The 14,568-nt window shown below is 58.0% G+C and overlaps 2 protein-coding genes across 2 annotated transcripts in view; one reads left to right on the top strand and one right to left on the bottom strand.

Annotated features, from left to right (window-relative positions):
* The first annotated feature begins 1,282 nt into the window (after nucleotides 1–1,282).
* GRM6 (glutamate metabotropic receptor 6) lies at nucleotides 1,283–14,496 on the top strand. Its single transcript, NM_001164699.1, is given in 10 exon segments — nucleotides 1,283–1,786; nucleotides 4,160–4,376; nucleotides 4,684–4,819; nucleotides 5,497–5,651; nucleotides 6,781–6,921; nucleotides 7,033–7,233; nucleotides 9,177–9,322; nucleotides 9,407–10,030; nucleotides 12,949–13,260; nucleotides 14,299–14,496. Coding segments are annotated over 10 exon segments (2,634 nt in total).
* The window catches only part of ZNF454 (zinc finger protein 454), a 54,059-nt gene continuing 44,264 nt past the window's right edge, over nucleotides 4,774–14,568 (bottom strand). The window contains exon 6 of the transcript XR_008548167.2: nucleotides 4,774–6,496. The gene's annotated coding sequence lies outside the window, so the exon portion shown is untranslated. The remainder of the gene's footprint in view (nucleotides 6,497–14,568) is intronic.

Below are 14,568 nucleotides of genomic sequence, written 5' to 3'. Positions count from 1 at the left end.
TCACCTTGGCCTCCACGATGAGATGGGGAGTTAGGTACAGAGAGCGTTGGCACAGTGAGCACCGCAGCTCGAGCGGCTGCCTCAGACCCAGAGCCCGAGGAGACTTTATACGGAGCCAGAACGACCCCGCGGGGTTCCATCCTCCCAAGCAATAGGCGGGAGTGCGAGCTGCGAGGAAAGCCGGCCCCTCCCCTCCCTCCCTCCAAGGCAGTGTGGGCTGTTTGTTTCATGCCATTCTGGGTGTGAATCCTGATGCCCACACATGCCAGCTGCATGCACTTGGGCAACTCAACTCACTCCTCGAGGGCTGTTTCTCGACTGCAGGGTGTTGTAAGTTCGCTAATACTAAAGGCTTCTCCCTCCTGGCCCCTTCCTGCCCCTCGCTCTTCCTCCTCTTGCTCAGGCCCTCCCAGCTCAGGCAGCCCCTGCCCCCTGCAGGGTTCTGCAAGGAGAAAGCTGGGGAATACCTTAGGCAACTGCAGTCAGGAGCACTGGTGGCCAGGACAGAGACAGAGAGACAGAAAAGGGGTCAGGGACAGAGAGAGATAACCGCAGGGAGAGGCAGGAAGGGACAGAGACAGAAAAGATTTCCAAGAAGAGGACAGAGGCAGAAAGCCAGAGACAGAGACTGAGAAACAGAGACCTAGAGGCAGAAGAAGACTGACATAGAGATGGACAGAGACTGTGTCAGACACAGCCCCAGAGAGACAGCCAGACAGTCTGAGTCAGACGCAAACCAAAGACAGGAAAACAGGAAAACAGACCCAGAGATTAGGAGAGGGAGGGGAAGGAGATGCGGGGAGAGCCAGCACCGCCACCCCCCACACTCAGGAGGGGTCTCCACCCTCGGAGCGGTCTCTCATCCCTCCCTAGAATCCTTAAATCCTCTCTCGCTCAGGGCCTCGGCCGCATCTGTCACAGACTTGTCCTGAACCGACAGCGGCTGGCGCAGGTGACTGGCTTGGAGGGGAGCCTGGGTGTGCGCTGGGGATGGACCCCGAGGAAGAGGGGCCAAGCTGTCGGGAAGTGGCAGGGCTGGAGGGGTGGAGGCAGTGGTCGGGCGGGACCCCGGGCGATAGGGTTCAGCGTTTGTAAGAGCGAGACGGAGGCCGGGGCAGGCCGGCTGAGCTAACTCCCCAGAGCCAAAGTGGAAGGCGCGCCCCGAGCGCCTTCTCCCCAGGACCCCGGTGTCCCTCCCCGCGCCCCGAGCCCGCGCTCTCCTTCCCCCGCCCTCAGAGCGTTCCCCGCCCCTCTGTCTCCCCGCAGCCCGCTAGACGAGCCGATGGCGCGGCCCCGGAGAGCCCGGGAGCCGCTGCTCGTGGCGCTGCTGCCGCTGGCGTGGCTGGCGCAGGCGGGCCTGGCGCGCGCCGCGGGCTCTGTGCGCCTGGCGGGCGGCCTGACGCTGGGCGGCCTGTTCCCGGTGCACGCGCGGGGCGCGGCGGGCCGGGCGTGCGGGCCGCTGAAGAAGGAGCAGGGCGTGCACCGGCTGGAGGCCATGCTGTACGCGCTGGACCGCGTTAACGCCGACCCCGAGCTGCTGCCCGGCGTGCGCCTGGGCGCGCGGCTGCTGGACACCTGCTCGCGGGACACCTACGCGCTGGAGCAGGCGCTGAGCTTCGTGCAGGCGCTGATCCGCGGCCGCGGCGACGGCGACGAGGTGGGCGTGCGCTGCCCAGGAGGCGTCCCTCCGCTGCGCACCGCGCCCCCCGAGCGCGTCGTGGCCGTCGTGGGCGCCTCGGCCAGCTCCGTCTCCATCATGGTCGCCAACGTGCTGCGCCTGTTTGCGGTGAGGGCCGCGGGGCCGGGCTCGGTGTCCAGCGTCTCTCTCCCGTCCTCGCCCTGGGGTGGCCCAAGTCTCCTTCCTTTACTTCTTCTGGAAGAGTCTCCGTTTTAATCACTCGAATTCACACAGCGTCAAAGAAGCCCTGTCAGTTGAGCCCGACGCTGGCCTGAATCGGATCCACCCAAACACTCCAGCCGCCCTTGTCTACCCCGCCCCGCAAGGGCGCCCCTTCCCGGGCGGGTGCCACCTACGCCTCTGGCCGGTTGGCTGGGGAGGGCGGCCTGACTTCAGTCCCCATTTGCCAGCCTGCTCGGGTGCCCTTGTTCTGGGCACAGCCCCTGCAACCATACAAGGTGCTCCTGCGCCCTGGGCCTGCGGAGCGCTCGAGTGATGTTTCAACTTGGAGTTTTCTTTGGAACCCGGGCCCTTCTTCCAGAGCAGCAACTGGGACGTGTCCCTGGGCTGCTGTGGGGGATGGATAGGCCTGAAAGGTCTGGTCTTTCTCTTTTTTGATCATTTAAATTTATTTTCAAAATGCCTTGAACTCTCCCTCAAGGGGCATCTGAGAGCAGGGCGGGGCGTTCCCTTCTGAGCTCTGGTCTCCTGCACCCTGCCCTGCGCAGGTGCCCGGGCTGGCCCTGCTCTGTCCTCAAACGTAGGGAACTGTCCCGTGAGGGGCAGCGTGTTCCTTGCAGTCCTAGGGGCCAGCAGAATCGGGATTAGGAGGGCTTTGGCATACAAGTTTGGGGGTTTTCGATTTGGTCATTCACCGGGGGTTGGTTGTGGGACAGTTTTTCTGGGGTTCTGTGGCGGGAGGGGCCTGTGTGCATGCGGCTCTCTGTGAAGGAGGAAGGCCTAGCCTCCATCTACCTAGGAGAGGAACTTCTGTTTCCTGAGAGCTTCTCCGACTCCCGGGCGCAGCGTCTGTGTTTGTTCCAGGTGTGCGGGGCCGCTCCCTGTCGTCTGCGCACATGAAAGCCCCCATCCCTGTTTCCTCGGATTGGCAGTGTTGATGTGACATCTCCACGCTGGCACCAGACAGGCTGTGTGGCCGCCCAGGGGTTTTTCACCCACCTGTATGTGTCCCCAGCCCTGCCTAGAGCTCTAGTTTCTGTCTCTGTCCTCTAGGTCGAATGCAGAGATTCCAGACCCCAAGGCCTTCAGGGGCCCAGTTGGGGACTCAGGCGGGCAGGACTCTGTGAGCCCAGGGCCCGCTGCTGCCAGCTCAGCCCAGATTGAGGTTGTGCTGCCCGGCTAGAAATGCAAACATTAATAAAAACTGTGCAAAACACAGCCACAGGCAAGAAGCTGCAATTCCTGGTCTAAAAGAACTACATTCATTTCCCAGCCACATGACCGTGCGGGCAGGCATTTTACATTAACTTCCCTCGGGAGGTCCAGGGGGCATGGGAGGGTTGTTCCCAAACTCAAGTGTCCAGGAGAGCTGGGAGGACCACAGCATTATTCACTGAGTTGTGGCCACTGGGCCTTTCTCGTCTCTCGGTCTCCTCAGTTGTTTCTCTCTCTCTCTCTCCCTCTCTCCTTCTTGTTTCTCTCCAGCCCCACCTTCCCTCTTTCTTTCTCTCTCCCTGCCACTCCCGGCTTCCTTTTCATGCTGTCTCTATACTTTCTATCCTGCTTCAAACAACCCTGGACCAGCCCCCCTCCCTCCTTCCAGAAACTCCCCCTCTCTGGCCTTCACACCAGCTCCTGCTATAGCCCCTCTTGCCCTGGAGCCCCATAGCCCCCTCTTGGCGGCCTTCTCAGCCCCGTCTCTCTGCCTCCACACTCCCCGGTCAGTTCAGCCTCTGGTCTCTGCTGTTAATCACTCTAATGCATGCAGAGAAACCCAGTTTCCAACAAACCCCATCCTAGGCCAGACACAGCTTTAAACCGAACACCCCCTGCTGCTCCCCTGTCTGCCCTAATCCCTCCTAGGGCTGCCCGTCCCTGCAGACCACCCCTTGGTGTGAATCAAGAAAACATGCTTTGCCCTGGGGCTGACTAGGACAGGCAGATGTAGCTGGATGGGCTGCAGGCCCTCTGCTGGGGGGTTTTTGTTCAGGACACAGCTTGTACCAGTATATGTGGCGGTCCTGCCCTCTCCCCAGCCCTGCATACCTCCCACCTGCACAGCATTCACGGAATTCTCAGGCCCACTCGCAAAACACAGACCTTGCCCACAGCTTCCAGCCTTTCCAGGTGGCTGCTCCAGCCGGCCCCAGGTCCCCACCCCAACCCTTCCATCTCCCATCTGTGTCCCAGGTCCCTGCCACACACCTTCTGTGCCCCGTCCGTGTCCTGGGCCCCCCTTGCCCTCCCTCTCTCGAGTTACTGACCTCCATCCACAGCCCAGCTGTCCTTCCTGCCCCACAGATACCCCAGATCAGCTATGCCTCCACAGCCCCGGAGCTCAGCGACTCCACGCGCTATGACTTCTTCTCCCGGGTGGTGCCACCCGACTCCTACCAGGCGCAGGCCATGGTGGACATCGTGAGGGCACTGGGATGGAACTATGTGTCCACGCTGGCCTCTGAGGGCAACTATGGCGAAAGTGGGGTTGAGGCCTTCGTTCAGATCTCTCGAGAGGCTGGTAAGCTGGGGGCTCCGAGGCACCAAGGAGTCTACATAGTGTGGGCCCGGGGCCCTCAGTTGGGGCAGAAGCAGAAAGATGGGGGGCCCAGGTCCATGCTGGGCCGAGGTTGCCTGGCTGGTGCTCCATGTGGGCGGGACCTCTTTCTTTTGGACGACTCAGCCCTGCCTCAGGCTTGGCGGAGGGTGCAGGCCAGACTTCACCCCTGCAGACCCTTCAGCCAGGCTACACAGTCCTCTGCAGCGGTGGCCAGGTGGGTGTGTGGGTGGGTGGGACAGAAGCTGACTCTGGCACCCCCAACGCCCAGGGGGGGTCTGTATTGCCCAGTCTATCAAGATTCCCAGGGAACCAAAGCCAGGAGAGTTCAGCAAGGTGATCAGGAGACTCATGGAGACGCCCAACGCCCGGGGCATCATCATCTTTGCCAATGAGGATGACATCAGGTGGGACAGTGGCACAATCACCGGGCCCCTGGGGCTCTCCCTGAGGGTCCCACCCCTCCTCTTGCACATCGCCGCCTTGCACACTCTCCCTGCCTCCCTTTCCCCCGCTCCCCGCACCCCCCACCTTCCCTGCTGCTGCCTCTGAGTCTGGTGCCCAGGCTCAGAAGCAGCCTGGTCTGGGGAGACGCCACAAGCCCAGACTGAATAGCGCACAGAACATGTGTCTGTGTTTACAGCTCCTGGGGGTGTGGGGAGGGACCTCTGGGCAGACCCTAGTGCAGAAAATGAGCTGTGAGGGAAGGAGCCCAGGGTCCATACAGAGGCTGCGGACCCCAGCCCGAGACCCACCGGCCGGAGTTCATCTCCAGCCTAGGAGGCTGGGTGTGACACTGGTGGAGGCATGTGGGGAGGGGCTGGCTTCCAACTGGATTTTCCCCCAAGGAGTCCCTCTGAGCCCCCTGAACAGTGGGTTACAGTGGGCAGAGCAAGTGGGCAGGCCTAGGGTCAGAGGAAAGCCCAGGGAAGGTGCCCTAAATGCCCCCGGCCCCGTTTTTCCTGAGAAACAAGGATCTGGTGAGTGATTATAGAGCAGGGGAGATGGATAGAGTGGGAAGGGATGGGGGCCGAGCTGGAGGAGGCTCCCAGGCCCTCCCTCACCCCAGCCCTGCTCCTACCAGGCGGGTCCTGGAGGCAGCTCGCCAGGCCAACCTGACCGGCCACTTCCTGTGGGTCGGCTCAGACAGCTGGGGAGCCAAGACCTCGCCCATCTTGAGCCTGGAGGACGTGGCCGTCGGGGCCATCACCATCCTGCCCAAAAGGGCCTCCATCGACGGTGAGTCCAGGGGCACTGCATCCCCCACCCCACGCGTCTCCCCAGCACCCCCTCTTGGGGATGCTCATTTTCTGCATCTGTGTAATTGGTGCCATAATCCAGATCCCTTCTCAGATCCCCAGATCCTATGAGTCCGATCATCTGTGGACGCGTCCCTCCAAGCAGCGCTTGACTGGGATGGCGTGCGAGGAAAGCACGCTCCACTCACTGGACGGGGAGGAATTGTTGGGTTTTTGGTTTTGTTTCTTAATTTAGTGCCTGTATTTCTAGTGCTGCCAAAGACATTCTAATCTGAGGGTGAGGGTGGGAGGGAGAGAAACCAAGGATACGGAATATACCATCCTGGTGATCAGAGTGATGAGGCCCCTGCACCCCCAGTCCCACCTGTGGATCTGGATGAATCCAGCAGGAACAGATGGCTCACTTTACAATAGGATTGCTCATTTTCCCCAAGGCTGGACCGAGGACACCTTGATGACATCCTTCAGGGCTATTTTATGAAACACAGACCCTGGAAAGGCTGAGCCCTGGCTGCTAGGGCCTCTTAGCCTTAGGGGGATATATACCATCACACCTTTTATTTCAGCTACGTTGCATCTGGGTGCAGGTGGCAGCCTGGACTGAGAGTAGTTTTAGCGATAAAGGCATCTCATCACAAGACAGGAGGTCTGAGAGTTGGTGACTTTAGGCGTGGGGCAGTGAGTGAATGCGCTCTCAAAGCCCTGGGCTCTGTCCATTCCTTTGTTCCACCATTCCCTGTGGTTGCCTTGGGTCTTCCTGCTTATGGTCTCATAGTCACAAGATGGCTGCTGAGGCTCCACCCATTACATCTTCACAGCAGCATCCTAACAGGAAAGAAGGAGCAGGGATAAAAGTCTTTCAAATGGTGAGGCTCTGAGTTTGCATCAGCATGTAAGTGCTACCCTGGAACCTCCAGTTGGCTCTGAGTCCACCAATCAGAACTTGGTCACCTGGCCACTGCTAGCTCACCTGGCCACTCCTAGCTCACCTGGCCACGCCTAGCTCACCTGGCCACGCCTAGCTGAAAGTGAGCAAGTGGCAGAGAGACACAGGAGAAACACAGCTGGCTCAGGTCAGCGCCACCCTCCCCCTTCTTCCCTGTCTGTAGGATTTGACCAGTACTTCATGACTCGATCCCTGGAGAACAACCGCAGGAACATTTGGTTTGCCGAGTTCTGGGAAGAGAATTTTAACTGCAAACTGACCAGCTCAGGTACCCAGTCAGACGAGTCCACCCGCAAATGCACAGGTGAGAGCTGCCCAGGGTGGGGAGGGTGGGGAGGGTGGGGAGGGGGAAGGCGGGAGGCCGGGTTGGGTGCATGGGGGCCGGGCACACTTTCTCTGGGCATCCCTAGGACAGGCGAGGAACGCATCGGCCGGGACTCCACCTACGAGCAGGAGGGCAAGGTGCAGTTTGTGATTGACGCGGTGTACGCCATTGCCCACGCCCTCCACAGCATGCACCAGGCGCTCTGCCCTGGGCACACAGGCCTGTGCCCGGCGATGGAACCCACCGATGGGCGGACGCTTCTGCAGTACATTCGAGCTGTCCGCTTCAATGGTGAGTGGGTGCCTGCCCCCCTGCAGCAGTGAAGGGCAGCTGGGGGGCTGGATTTTTCTGTGAGGCCTGGGACGACCTCAGGGTGGAAGGGCTGGGTGAGGCTGAGCGGGGGCGCCTGGGGCTGAGTGCCAAAGACATGAGACAAGTTCCGGTCCCCACTTTTTAACACTGCTCCCTCCCCAGGCTTCAGTGTTCCCTGCGCTGGTTTGCACAGTTCAGATGCTGGGGAGCTTCTCTGATCCCTTCTGCCAGGAACCCCCAGTGGGTCACACCACACTCCCCTCCACTGCGCAGAGCTTGAGGGCATCTGGACCCTGGGGGTGCACGTGGGGCACAGTTAAGACTGCGTGGGGCGCCTACCCAGGGACATGCCGCCCACTCTGAGTCATGCGCCGGGCACAGGCGTGGGTCCGACCTGTCCCTTGGCACCAGGCTTGGTGTATGGTCAGGGCTCAAAACTGTGTCTTCTGAGGAGACCCCAGTGGACTCAAGCTCTGTCCATGGTTTGTGGAGAGATGACTTTCTGTTCAATTACTATCCTTTACACAATTCAAAACTCCGCTCTTCCGCTGAACACTCACTCACCACCTTCTCTCTGCCATGCTCTCTGCTAATCAATTCCATTTAATATGACTCCAGAGCATCTCTGCAGGCTGGTGGAACAAGCTTGTAAGAAAAATAGAGCTCACTCTTCAAGTCATTCCAATTTCATACTGTCACTCAGACCTCTCTCCATGTCTGAACTCATCCTCTCGCCTGGACAGTGAAACTTTTTTCATTTTTAATTGTGATAAAATACATATAATATAAAATGTATCACCTTAACCATTTTTTAGGTGTAGAGTTCAGTGATATTAAATACATTCAGTCTGGGCGCGATGGCTCACTCCTGTAATCCGAGCACTTTGGGAGGCCGAGACAGGTGGATCACTTGAGGTCAGGAGTTCGAGAGCAGCCTGGCCAACATGGTGAAACCCCGTCTCTACTAAAAATACAAAAATTAGCTGGGCATGGTGGCGGGTGCCTGTAATCCCTGCTACTCGGGAGTCTGAGACAGGAGAATTGCTTGAACCCGGGAGGCAGAGGTTGCAGTGAGCTGGGATTGTGCCACTGCACTCTAGCCTGGGCGACAGAGTGAGACTCTGTCTCAAAATAAATAAATAAATAAAAATAAATTCACAATGTTATGCAACCATCACCACCATCTATCCCCAGAACTCTTCATCTATGAAACCATAACTCTATGCATTAAACACTTCCCCATCCCCTCCTCCCGCCAGCACCTGCAACCGCCATTCCACGGCCCCTCTCTATGAATTGTCTACCCTCGGTACCTCCTGTGGTGGCATCAGACGGTATTTGCCCATGTGTGACTGGCTTGTTTCACTGAGCATCATGTCCTCCAGGTCCATCCATTTTATAGCATGGGTCAGAACTGCCTTCCTTTTGAAGGCTGAATCGCATCCCATCGTGTGAATGGCCCCGTCGTGTTCGTCCATTCTTCTGTCAGTGGACGCTCGGGTTGCTTTCATCTTGTGGCTATGTGAATAACGCTGCTGTGAACGTGGCTGTACAAGCATTTCTTTCCACCCGCTTTCTAGTCTTTCGAGTATCTACCCAGGAGTGGAACTGCTGGGTCATGTGTTTAATTTTTTGAGGAGGCTCCACACTGTTTTCTGCAGCGGCTGCAGCCTTTTCCCACCCACTGTGCACAAGGGTTCCGATTTCTCCGCACGCTCACAACACTCGTTATTTTCTGGTTCTTGGCTAGAAGCCATCCCAATGGGTGAAGGGGGATCTCCCTGCGGCTTGGATTTGCACGTCCCTTATGAGCAGTGATGCTTGTTAAGCTCCTCCTTTCTCCTGCTGGTCCTTGGGGCCTCCCCAGGAGGCCAGCTCTGCTGGGCTGGAGGACCACCGAGGATGACAGACTCTCTCTCCAGGCAGCGCAGGAACCCCTGTGATGTTCAACGAGAACGGAGATGCGCCCGGGCGGTACGACATCTTCCAGTACCAGGCGACCAATGGCAGTGCCAGCAGTGGCGGGTACCAGGCAGTGGGCCAGTGGGCAGAGACCCTCAGACTGGATGTGAGTGTGCAGACCGAGCCCCGGGTGGGCATGGGCCCAGGATCCCGGAGGCAGACGCCCCAGCCTGTGTTTTGTGCGTCCCAGGTGGAGGCCCTGCAGTGGTCTGGCGACCCCCACGAGGTGCCCTCATCTCTGTGCAGCCTGCCCTGCGGGCCGGGGGAGCGGAAGAAGATGGTGAAGGGCGTCCCCTGCTGTTGGCACTGCGAGGCCTGTGACGGGTACCGCTTCCAGGTGGACGAGTTCACATGCGAGGCCTGTCCTGGGGACATGAGGCCCACGCCCAACCACACGGGCTGCCGCCCCACACCTGTGGTGCGCCTGAGCTGGTCCTCCCCCTGGGCAGCCCCGCCGCTCCTCCTGGCCGTGCTAGGCATCGTGGCCACTACCACGGTGGTGGCCACCTTCGTGCGGCACAACAACACGCCCATCGTCCGGGCCTCGGGACGAGAGCTCAGCTACGTCCTCCTCACCGGCATCTTCCTCATCTACGCCATCACCTTCCTCATGGTGGCCGAGCCTGGGGCCGGGGTCTGTGCCGCCCGCAGGCTCTTCCTGGGCCTGGGCACGACCCTCAGCTACTCTGCCCTGCTCACCAAGACCAACCGTATCTACCGCATCTTTGAGCAGGGCAAGCGCTCGGTCACACCCCCTCCCTTCATCAGCCCCACCTCGCAGCTGGTCATCACCTTCAGCCTCACCTCCCTGCAGGTGGGTCCGTAGGCTCCCAAGGGCCAGGGCAGGGAGGGGGACTGTCCACAATGTTACAGAGCCAAAAAAGCCAGGCACAGTGGCACACGCCTGTAGTCCTAGCACCTTCGGAGGCTGAGGTGGGTGGATCACCTGAGTCCAGGAGTTCGAGACCAGCCTGGGCAACATGGCATGACCCTGTCTCTGCAAAACATATGAAAATTAGCCGGGCATGGTGGTGCGTGCCTGTAGTCCTAGCTACTTGGGAGGCTGAGATAGGAGGATCACTTGAGCCCAAGAGTTGAAGGTTGCTGTGAGCCAAGATCGCACCACTACAATCCAGCTTGGGCGTCAGAGTAAGACCCTGTCTCAAAACAAAAAGATAAATGCCGTTTTTAGAGTCACTCTTTTCTATTTTGGTTCCTGTGTTTTTTTGTTTTTTTGTTTTTTGTTTTTGAGACGGAGTCTCGCTGTGTCGCCCAGGCTGGAGTGCAGTAGCGCTATCTCAGCTCCCTGCAAGCTCTGCCTTCCGGGTTCAAGCCATTCTCCTGCCTCAGCCTCCCGAGTAGCTGGGACTACAGGCGCCCGCCACCACGCCCGGCTAATTTTTTGTATTTTTAGTAGAGACAGGGCTTCACCGTGTTAGCCAGGATGGTCTTGATCTCCTGACCTCGTGATCCGCTCGCCTCGGCCTCCCAAAGTGCTGGGATGACAGGCGGGAGCCGCTGCGCCCAGTGAGTTTTTTTTTTTTAAGGCCACAGGAAATGGAGCCCCTCCCCTCCGGTGACAGCAGCTCAGTTAGGGCCGCCATCTCCCCTGCTGGGTCCTTGAAGGAAAACGGGGCAGTAAGGTGGGGAGTGTGGGCCTCCAGAGATCTTTCTGTACAACAGTGAAGTTATTTTCTAAACCAAACATGCTCTTCTATAATTTGGCTCACATATGGAAACAGGACAAAGAGCTATCTGACCGGTTTTCCTGTTTCCACAAGGGAGTCTCTGCTGCCCTGTTCCCTGGGGCAGTGTGGATGAGAGGCACAGGGTCCAACATTTTACTGTGGAGTGGAGCGTCGAATTCCATCCAGTGGCCAGCGTTTCGTGCTGGCCATTAAATAATGGAGCTCCTTTGGGGGATTTTCCTAAGACAGTAAAGTTATTACAGCCTTGGAGACAACTCTTGGAGTCTGGGGCGCCCTGGATGTTTTCTGTGTGAAGAGTATGATAGACAGATGGCTTGGGGAGGGTGACCTGGTGTGACACTGCAGGGCCAGCTGGGTTCTCAGGGCCAGGTGGAGGGTGGCCTCAGTGCGAACACCTGCTCACCCGTTTGGAGCACTCCCGGTGCTGTCCACTCCCGGCGAGCCCCTTCTCTATTCGTTCCACACACGCCACGTGCCTCGGGTCATGCAGTTCTCCGTGACTAGGAGGTGCTCCCGTCTTCCTCCACGTAACAGGGCCTGAGTGTCCCCTGGTCAGGCCCAGGGTCTCCGTGTGCCGCACATCCTGAGAAGGTGCCCTCTACGTCCCGGCCTGAGGTGCTCCTGCTCCCCCACCCTCAGGTGGAGATGCTTAGACCCCGTTGGGGACCCCCAGCTCTCCTCCCCAGCCTCAGCCATTGCCCACCCCACACTGTACCCTCTTTTCCAGATACAAGGGATCTTTAAAAACACACAAGCCTGCAACTGGCCTAGGTGTTTTGCCATGACTACCACGTCATGACGGGCTGCAAAATGGCATCTCACTGTGGCTTCAATTCGCCTGCACTTAGCACCAGTGTGCCGGCCATGGGGCTTTCCTCTCCTGGGCTCAGCCTGTTCCTGTCCTTTGCTCATTTGCTGTTATTTTGCAGGAGTCCATTCTGAGTGAGGCGTGCTCGCTCGCTCCCCACTCCACGGGCTGCGGCATCTGTGGGCCGCTTTGGTGGTTACCGCTGTGCAGCCCTGGGCTTGCATTTTTGTTTCTCATGAGCAACTTTTTTTTTTTTCCCACCTGGAGCCTTGTTCTAGTAGGAACTTCCAAACTTATTTTGGAAGTTGGTCTCGATCTCCTGACCTCGTGATCCACTTATTTGTAAGGTCCTTTGTTCAGGGGTCTGCTGCCTTTGGGAGAAGCACAGAAAGCTGCTTCTTCTGGGTGGGCAGATGACTGCAAAGCATCCCTTCCAGCAGGATCACATGGCCCTGCTCCAGGTGCTCAGCATGGCACTGGCACGCAGGCTGGATTCCAGCTCTACCCCTGCCCCCAATCAGGCGCTCTTGTACAGTGAACAACCTGCACGAACGTGTGGGGCAGCCCTTCCAGGGTCCCGCCTTTATGCAGGTGGCTTTGTTCCTGTTTCCCAGCTTTCCTTGGCTTGAGGTTGTGCTTCCTGTCATGTGAGGGAGGGGTAACTCCATCTCCTCCCTGTGAGGGCCTGCACAGACTCCACTACTCCTCGGCATCAGCTCCCATTCCTGCTCCTCCCCACTGAGTGCTCCTTTGTTTCTCTTGCCTGTGGCGTGCCCTGATTTTGAAGCTCAGTACACGTGAGGAGGCTAGAGAGGCGATGCGAGTAGGGCCTCAGTTCCAGAGCTTCTGGCCGCAGCCATCTACCTTGAAGGGGCACAGTAAATGGCATTGGTAATGGCTAGAATGCATGAAGAGGACACCGAGCTGCCCCTTATGCACACTGCACTGATGTTGCCAACATATACGGGCGGCACAGCCCTTCTCCGCAGCTGCCAGGTCACGGGCCTTTGGAAGGACCCCTCTTGGGCTGCCCCTGCCTGGGCTGCCATCCCCTCTTCTCCACTGAGTGCTCCGGAGAGCCACCACGAAGAGGTGGAGCATCCCCTCCATAGGCCAGAGCCTCAAGGGGATCCTGACCTGCAGGGGCCTCTGTCAGGGCTGGAATGGATTTGTCCCTGGAAAATGCTGTGTCTGATGCAGTGTTGGCTCCTGCAGGTGGTGGGGGTGATAGCATGGCTGGGGGCCCGGCCCCCACACAGCGTGATTGACTATGAGGAACAGCGGACAGTGGACCCCGAGCAGGCCAGAGGGGTGCTCAAGTGCGACATGTCGGATCTGTCTCTCATCGGCTGCCTGGGCTACAGCCTCCTGCTCATGGTCACGTGCACAGTGTACGCCATCAAGGCCCGTGGGGTGCCCGAGACCTTCAACGAGGCCAAGCCCATCGGCTTCACCATGTACACCACCTGCATCATCTGGCTGGCATTCGTGCCCATCTTCTTTGGCACTGCCCAGTCAGCTGAAAAGGTAATGAGGTCCCCAGGAGGTCTCGCTGCCTGTTTCCTGCCTGTCCGGCTGGTCGACTCATTCATGAGATTAAATGCTTCTTCGTGCTTTTGTTTATCTGGCTGCTTGTTCATTCACTCATTCCCTTCTTACTTTGTTCATTCATTCACTTTTCCAAGCTTCTAACCCCTCTTCTTAACTTTCACTCTTCTTTTTTTCTTTTTTTTTTTTTTTATCATTTTCATTTCTTTGAGAGATATTGCCTCACTCTGTCACCCAGTTACAGTTAGCTTGTTTTTTTTAATTCAAGTTCTTCATATGCTTTTTTTTTTTTTTTTTTTTTGAGACAGAGTCTCACTCTGTTGCCCAGGCTGGAGTGCAGTGGCGTGATCTTGGCTCACTGCAAGCTCCGCCTCCTGGGCCAAGTGATTCTCCAGCCTCAGCCTCCCCCGTAGCTGGGACTACAGGTGCCTGCCACCACGCCTGGGCAATTTTTGTAATTATAGTAGACATGGGGTTTCACCATATTAGTCAGGCTGGTCTCAAATTCTTGACCTCAAGTGATCCATCTGCCTCGGCCTCCCAAAGTGCTGGGATGATAGGCGTGAGCCACTGCGCCCAGCCTTCATGTGCTTTATAACTGCCAACCCATTAATGCGTCAGCCCATTGCTGCATCATTTATTCATGTATGCAGCAGAACATTTTATGCACCTGTCATCCATTTATTTGCCCATCTGCTCCTGAAGTTTGTCTCTGCCCATTTATTCATTTGTATGTATTTGAAACGTGCTCATTCACTGACATGCCCCGGCTTCCCCAGGTGTCTCTCTGTTAATAACCCCTCCTCACCCCTCCCTCCTGCCCACACCAGAGCTGCATGGAGGCTGCCAGCCCCTCAGGCGCGGGGCCCCTGCTCATACTGTTGTCCTGGTCTAAGTGCTCATTCCCAGTTCCCCAGCTGAAACAGACTCAGCTCCAGAGTATGTGGTGAGGACTGTGTGGAGTGGGGCAGGGAGAGCGGGAATGAGTCCCATCTGGTCCCCTCTTCCATGGCCTAGATCTACATCCAGACAACCACGCTAACCGTGTCCTTGAGCCTGAGTGCCTCGGTGTCCCTCGGCATGCTCTACATACCCAAAACCTACGTCATCCTCTTCCATCCAGAGCAGAATGTGCAGAAGCGAAAGCGGAGCCTCAAGGCCACCTCCACGGTGGCAGCCCCACCCAAGGGCGAGGATGCAGAGGACCACAAGTAGCAGGGCAGGTGGGAACGGGACTGCTTGCTGCCTCTCCTTTCTTCCTCTTGCCTCGCGGTGGAAGCTGTATAG

The sequence above is a fragment of the Pan troglodytes genome, chromosome 4 (assembly GCF_028858775.2).
Source record: "Pan troglodytes isolate AG18354 chromosome 4, NHGRI_mPanTro3-v2.0_pri, whole genome shotgun sequence".
Taxonomy (NCBI): Eukaryota; Metazoa; Chordata; class Mammalia; order Primates; family Hominidae; genus Pan; species Pan troglodytes.
Note: the sequence above shows the minus strand (reverse complement) of the source record. Positions and strands in the feature narration are given on the sequence as shown.